Source organism: Sapajus apella, unplaced genomic scaffold (assembly GCF_009761245.1).
Source record: "Sapajus apella isolate SASKATOON/1434 unplaced genomic scaffold, GSC_monkey_1.0 scaffold97, whole genome shotgun sequence".
Classification (NCBI taxonomy): Eukaryota; Metazoa; Chordata; class Mammalia; order Primates; family Cebidae; genus Sapajus; species Sapajus apella.
The window spans coordinates 1,563,962-1,571,401 of record NW_022437037.1 but is presented as its reverse complement, the minus strand read 5'-3'; the positions used below and the strand labels follow the sequence as shown (position 1 = coordinate 1,571,401).

General features: G+C 49.3%; 2 protein-coding genes across 4 annotated transcripts in view; both read right to left on the bottom strand.

Moving 5' to 3' along the window:
- RALGPS1 (Ral GEF with PH domain and SH3 binding motif 1) overlaps nucleotides 1-6,440 on the bottom strand; it is a 377,570-nt gene extending 371,130 nt beyond the window's left edge. The window contains exon 1 of the mRNA XM_032257277.1: nucleotides 6,402-6,440. The gene's annotated coding sequence lies outside the window, so the exon portion shown is untranslated. The remainder of the gene's footprint in view (nucleotides 1-6,401) is intronic.
- Nucleotides 1-6,496, bottom strand: part of ZBTB34 (zinc finger and BTB domain containing 34) — a 29,298-nt gene extending 22,802 nt beyond the window's left edge. Inside the window, exon 1 of one of the 3 annotated variants that reach the window (XM_032257292.1) lies at nucleotides 6,402-6,496. Coding sequence is in view for 2 of the 3 variants with exons in the window: in XM_032257290.1 (XP_032113181.1) it covers nucleotides 5,916-6,007 (92 nt within the window). In the remaining variant the exon portion in view is untranslated. The other 2 variants (XM_032257290.1, XM_032257291.1) reach the window with 2 other exon arrangements.
- Nucleotides 6,497-7,440: the final 944 nt, after the last annotated feature.

Genomic DNA, 7,440 nt, shown 5'->3' with positions numbered 1-7,440 from the left:
CCTCGGCCTCCCAAAGTGCTGGGATTACAGGCTTGAGCCACCGCGCCCAGCCAAATATATAATTTTTTAAACCAGAGAATCTAGAGGAGAAAGATGGGTGGCAAATGAATAATTATTGTATCAAGCAGACACTTACAGAGGCAGAAACAAAGAACTACAAGAAACAATATAAGGCTGATTACTTTAGACCAAAAAGATTTTTAAAAAATCAAAATAGAACAAAGGAAAACTTCACGGAGGAAGATATTTTTGAACAGGGCCTTGCGTTTCAAAGGGAACAGAAAGAACATTCCAGACAGAAGGAAAGGCAGGAACAGAGCACAGGGGAGTGCAGACAGGCGGCGTCTCGGGTAGAGCAGGCAGCATGCAGTGGCCCTGGCTCAGGGACAAGGAGAGCCATGGAAGGAGAAGGTCACAGTCAGAAGGTGGAGGGCCTTGAATACTCAAAGAATTCAAACAGAATTCTGATGGCAGCACTTGGAGACTGAGGCATGATGTCTACTTGGAGGCCAAGTAGCTCAGCCAGGACAAGCTGGGCTGAGGTTTTTCACAGGGTCGTGGGAAATGGGGTTAGAGCTAGAGAGAAGTATTAGACCCGGAGATACTGATTTGGGAGTGACCATGTACTGACTGGTACCTGGAACCTGACCCCAGGACTGTTGGGGTAAAATGAGGTTACTCAGGGAGAAAAAAAAAAAAAGAGGGCCAGGAGGGGTGGCTCACATCTGTAATCCCAGCACTTTGGGAGGCCGAGGTGGGCAGATAACCTGAGGTCAGGAGTTCGAGACCAGCCTAACATGGTGAGACCCTGTCTCTACTGAAAATACAAAATTAGCCAGGTGTGGTAGCACATGCCTGTCATCCAAGCTACTCGGGAGGCTGAGGTAGGAGAATCATGTAAACCCAGGAGGTGGAGGTTGGGGGTGAGCTGAGATCACGCCAAGCCGAGATTGTGCCACTGTACTCCAGCCTGGGCAACAAGAGCGAGACTCCATTTCCAAAAAAAAGAGAAAAGGAGAGAAGGCTGAGAATAGAAAGGGTGTTTGCTCCTAGAAAAGAGTATGGAAACACAGCACCTGATGAAAAGGGGTAACATCCTCACCTAGCCCTCTCCTCAAGCCTTTCTATTGACTAGTTTTGTTTTTGCTTTTGTTTTATTTTGAGACAGAGTCTTGCTCTATGACCAGGCTGGAGTGCAGTGGTGTGATCTCGGCTCACTGAAACCTCTGCCACACAGGTTCAAGTGATCCTCATGCCTCAGCCTCCCTAGTAGCTGGGAATACAGGCACACACCACCATGTTCAGCTAATTTTTGTATTTTTATTGGACATGGGGTTTCACCATGCTGACCAGTCTGGTTTCAAACTCCCAGTCTCAAGTGATTTGCCTACCTCAGTGTCCCAAAGTGCTGGGATTATAGGCATGAGCCACCACGCCCAGCCCCACTGGCTAGTATCTTTAAATAAAATTCTGCACCACGTATTCTGTCAAGTTGTGAGGAAACTAAACAATGGAAAACTAGTGACATCCTCTCACACTGCTGACCCATTCTGCAGAGAACCAAAAAATAAGAAAGGACTCTCAGATGCCATCTGGGCAAAATACCCACCTGGGCCATAAAATCTTCTCTACAACATTCTTGGGTGAAGTCTTGGAACTGTCTCTGCATATCAACAACCAGAACAAAAGTAAAAATGTAAAGGCTAAACAAATGTAAGTGTGCTGATTCTGTGAGACTCTGCGCTGCTGGGCTGCCACTCTTGGTGGTGGGCTCTCTGAGGCAGGGACTGTGTGCCCAGAGCCCAGCAGTGTGTCTGGTACAGACAGGCTCTCAGTACGTGTCAGCTAAACCAAGCTGGTGGTTCAAAAGCCCTGGACTGCCACTATAGCTGCATTCTCCGCTCTCAACTTCTTCTGAAGACCCCAGAAGTCTCTGCCAACCGCAAAACCTAGCAAGGTGGCTTATTCCAACCTAACCCATAAACACTCTAATTTGCGCCACAAGATGCTATACTTTGTTTAAAAATATCCAGTTACACTTCCAAGAAAAGAAAGGAAAGTTACAAATTTGGAAGTTGTTTAAGGCACCAGGAGGTACCCATTATTCTCAATCAAGATGCTCATGATTCCAAACCCAGATTTGCACCTGCTGGCTTCAGTCACTGGCTGATACCTGAGACACAGCTCAAACTAGGCTTTCTCTGTCAGACACTGGAAACCTGAAGATCCCTAATTTTCATTCTTATATGAAGTCATTAAAAAGACCACAGATTGAAGCACTGGAGACAAAGGCATGGTAACAGAAGTAACAACCACGTAAAAATAACTTTTCTAGGTATTTCTGCCTGGGTCTAGATTAAAACCAAAATTGAGCTGTCATGAGCTACAATCTAATCTTTTAGAAAGCAGTAGTCAAATAGCACCAGGGCTGCGTGAAACATTCTGGTGCTACTGAAACCCAAAGCAAGAAAAAAAAATAAATAAAATGGCATTCTGTGATGGATATTCATGAAGCACTCATCCTAATTTAAAAGAAAACAAGTTTAGAGTTCTTACTGCATTAATTCATGTGAGCCTGAAAGAACATTTTTATCCAAACTGTTACATTTCCTACCAAGGCGTTAACATTCTCCAGGTCTGCTCAGATACACTAATTCCAAGAGGGTGCGATTTGTCTTTTAGTCAATGCAAAAACATCATCAGAAGCTTCTTCTGAGCTTTCCAAGCAGGAGCGGAATGGCCTCTTTAATTTTCCTAACAATGACAAGGACTAACCGTCAGTGAGCTCCTACAGTGTACAGTATGCTAAGTGAGCTCTTAGAGAACACTAAAAGGCTGCATTTCTCCCCATTCTATAGATGAGGCAGCAAACTCAGAGGCTGAGAAACTTAGCCAAGGTCACTCAGCTAATGACTCGCTGAGCCAGGATTTGGACCTAGATTTGTCAGTCTCAGACTCAGAACTCTTATAAGAAAAAGATTTTAATCCAGGCATACTGGTGAGATGCAGTATTTTTACTGGTGCTGGATTCTTACTGATCAACTCCGAGTAGAAAGAGAACTCTCATTTAAGGATGTTCCACCACACAGATAAAGTCAGGCTGGGTCTGACATGGTGATGATTAAGGGGTCACAACATGTTGTACTCCAAGTGGTTTGCAGCCATTGCTTTGCAAAATGCCCATTCTTTTTGTTCTGTCAGTGAAGTCGGCAAAAATATGTTTCTTATTTTAATCATTGATTGGAAGGATTTGTTTGAGGTAAAAGAATAAGCTTTCTTAAGGCAAAGAACTCAAAAATATTAAGGCACAGCATCTTATCTGCTTACTGCTGGCTAGCATTTCAGGGGCAATGGCCCTGGAAAATACACTAAATCCTGCCTCTTATGACAAAAGGATTAGAAAAGCTCACCTTGACTTGCATTCTTCCATGAGGTTTTCCTTGCCATCAATATCAACCAGAAAACAACCATTAGAAATTTAACTGCGTTCAGTTGATGACCTTCACTAAGCTAAATTCAGCAGTTTGTCAGCTACAAAACATTAAATAGACACAATTAAGAAGTTTGAAAAACATTAGGCAGAATTTAACCTAAAGTAACATGAACATTAGTGGGAATAAAACGTAATGATGGCATTCTAGATTCATGATACTGACATTTTAGACAAGTGCTTCAAATGGAAGGCAAAAGGGGGGAAATGCAGAGACATGCAGAAATCCAAAACTCAGTAGATCACAGTTTAGTGGCTGATTACTTCTCCACCCTGATAAACGTACACCCAATAATGACAACAATAATAATGAAAATGTACTAAGCAGTTACTACGTGCTGCAAATTTTGCTACTTCGTCCATATACCATTTTTGTTTACAGTTCACAGTAACCCTATGAAATGGATTTTATTATTGTCCACACTGCAAATAAGAAAATGGAGGCTCAGAGACATCAGAGAAATTGCTCCAGTTCACAGAGTTGGTGTACACCTGCTAGGATTCAAACCCAGGTCTGTCTGATTCCAATGCTGTTGTTCTTTCCCCACAGCCTCTGAATGAAGAATCACATGACTTTCCTCTTTTCTCAAGATCAGAGGTAAATGTTTTAAAGTTTCAAAGATTCGTTTTGTGCTTTCTGCACCCTAAGAAAGCTGAAAACATCCACCTTGAATGACATTATGCCCTATATGTTATATATGACACAGAAAGCTAATAAGATTCCCCTAAAAAAAAAAAAAAGGCAAATTACAATACAAACCCCAAAAAAAAGTTGTTTGCCAACAAAAATCAGGAAGTATTTGAGTACCTATTATGAAAGTCCAGCCCCAGTATTAGATACTGTAAGGGCTCTGAGAGAAGTATTAAGACACAACGCCCTCAAAAAAACTCCCACTCCAGCTGGGACAAGAACAAGTTCAACAGCCAAGAAACAAGTGCTGAATCTGAGTGCCACAAAGCCATGGGGGCAGGGCAGTCAGGGAACACCCTCTGGAGGAAGTGTATCTTCAGCAGGGGCTTGAAGGAAGTGAAATGGAGAATTTGCACATAAAAGAAAAAGGAGGCCAGTGCTTCAGAAGAGGGAACAACAGAAGCAAAGCCCAAGCAGCAGTAACTAATTCAGTTCTGCAGGAGACAGACTTGGAGAAGCAGATAATAAGGTTCAGGTAGGTGGGGTGGGGCCAAACCACAGAGTCTTGAAAAGACAGGGTGGGCGGTGGCTGGACACACCGTGGCAGGCAAGAGGCCACCACTCAGCTTTGAACAGGGGTCTAACTGCCAAGGCCTCCTAGTTGATCTCCCGGCCTCTAGCTTCTTCACTGATGCCTTCAGTATAGTTTCAACTTTGACCTAGTGTTCAAGTTCTTTGAGGAACTAGCCCCGAACGACCTCTCCTCCTACTTCCCTCCTGTATGAACCCTTCTCTGCCAGGAGACTGGTCTATTCACTAACTCCATAGGATCACTGGGCCTGATTCCTATTTTCCTATCTGAATGCTACTCATCCTTTAACACCCGGCTCAAATCCCGCCCCCTCACTAAGCCCTCCCTAACCATTCGGCCTACAGTGACCTCCATCTCTCCTTCTTAATTCTACAGCACACGGCCTTGTCTCCAAAATCACCTGTTCACAGGTAATGTCTCAGCACCCTGTGTAAACCTGCTTGGAGACTAAGTGTGCTTTCTACTACTTTCCCACCACATGGAACAGCATCTTGACATTTAATAAGCAAGCAAGCACTCAACTATTTTTTGACTTCCTATAGTAAGTTTGGCTTTAGCATAAAGGAAGGATGGGGGAGGGGGAAACCTCTGGAGTCAGAGACCAGCTAAGAAGCTGTTGCAATAATCCAGATGTGAAGCAAAGAGGGCCTGGACTAGGGAACAAAGAGAAAATGGGCAAATATAAACAACAAAAAATTCTGCATGCAAAAACTCGACGGAATGTGATTACTACTAGGGACAAAAGCAAGGGATGAAAGAGGATTAAGGTGAGGTTTAGAAAGCGCTTCTTGAAATCATTTTAAAGCCTGTCTGAAACAAAATGCAGTAAGTGGCTTAAAAAGTCCACACTGACTGACAAAGTCTTCAGCGAAACTGCCCAGTATCTTGAACCAGGGACAGCCCTTCCAATTTGAGACATACATGGAATGACAGAGCCAGAAGGGTTCTTAGAGAGTTCACTGAAATCCTCAATGATCACATGGGGAAACTGAGTCCAGCATGGAAGTGTCTTCCGGAAAGCCTCAGGACAGAGACTCCCGGACTAGTGTCGCCCTACAAGCACAGCCACTTGGCCTAGAAGAGCACTGTTTACACCCCTGGTCAGCTCCAGCCCAGCCCTCCGCAATGGCAGAACCAACTGAGCGCCAGTGACCATGGAGACGTCTGGGGCCAAGCACAACCCGTCGCCGCAGCCTGTTTACCTGGAGAAAGGCGGTGGTGTGAGGCAGTGTCCTCTGCAGCCACCCGACGGGCCGACCCCCGGCCCGGCCGGCTCTCCAGGGAACTCAACCATTTGCCCTCCCTTCCTGTACAAAAGCGAGCGCCCCCAGAGCGAGGCGCCCGGAAGCTGGGGATCCCGAGACGCCCCGGGCGGAGGCTGGGGAGTCCAGCGTAGCTGCCCGACCGCGACCCTCGGCCGGGCCAGAGGCGCCCGGACTCCAGGACCGAGCACAGTTGGCCCCTCTGGGGCGCGCGCCTGACCCCAGCAGGTGCCCGGGCCTCCGGACCCCGCCCGGCCTCGGCTCCCGCTCGCGCCGGCCGCCCGCCCGCTGGACTGACCAGGCGCGGAGGCGCCCGCCCCGCCGCGCCCAGAGGGAGCCGGACAGCGGCCCGGGGACTGCCCCCCACCCCGCCGGCCCCGCCCGCGCCTAGCCCGCTGCTCACCGCCCCCGGACAGCGTGCCTCACCTGCCCAGAGCGCCGCGCTCACATCGCCCGCCCGCGGCGCCCCCTCCGCCGCCGCCGGCGCCAGGCCCGTCCCCGCCGCTCCGGCTGCCGCCCCAGCCCGCGCCCCCCGCCCCCGGAAGCGCTTCCCGGCCCCGCCCCCTCAGCGCCCGCGCTTCCGGGCAGGCGCGGACCGGGGCGGCGGCGCTGCGGGATGGGCCTCTCGCCTGGGTCCAGGGTCCTGCGTCCCGCCCGGTTTTCGTCCCAGAGCCTCGCTGCGGACCAGCGGGCGAGCGACAGCCTTGGTGTGGACCCCGGAGTCCCGACTCCAGGAGCGGCGTCGGCTCTGCCTTCCTCCCGCGCTCTCCTCGGCGCCCCCTGCTGGCGGGAGGAGGGCGGCTCAGCGGGGCGCGCCCCAGGGGCTCCCGGAATCGAACGGGTGGGAGGGAACCCAGGACCCTCAACCCCCCAGCACTGGAGGCCTGCCTCCAGCCCAGCCCTCCCTTCCGAGACCTTCCCTCCTGTAGCTCTTCGGGCGCCTGCCAGGAACCCGAGTCGCTCTTAGCGGGGCAGCAGAAGGCAGAAAGGTGCAGTGGTTAGTAGCAGGACTCTGGGGACCTGCCTTAGGGGGTCTCTTGACTTATGACCTTGGGCAGGTTTTCTCTCTTTCAAAACGGAGGTGGCTCACGCCTGTAATCCCAGCACTTTGGGATACCGAGGCGGGAGGATCACTTGATCCTAGGAGTTTGAGACCAGCCTGGGCAACATAAGGAGGCCCCATCTAAATTTTTAAAGATTAGTCAGGCATGGTGGCACATGCCTGTAGTTTCAGCTACTGAGGAGGCTGAGGTGGGAGGGTCGCCTGAGTCCGGGAGGTCGAGGCTGCGGTGAGCCATGATCCTGTCACTCTACATAGCAGTGGTGAAAGAGCAAGACCCTGTCTCAAAAACAAAACGGAGGTGAAAATTCCCAACTCACTATTATAAAACCCAAGTCACAGAGCACACCTCAGAAAATGTGTATTCCAGACCCTTGGGGACACCCCAATCTTCAAACCGTTGGG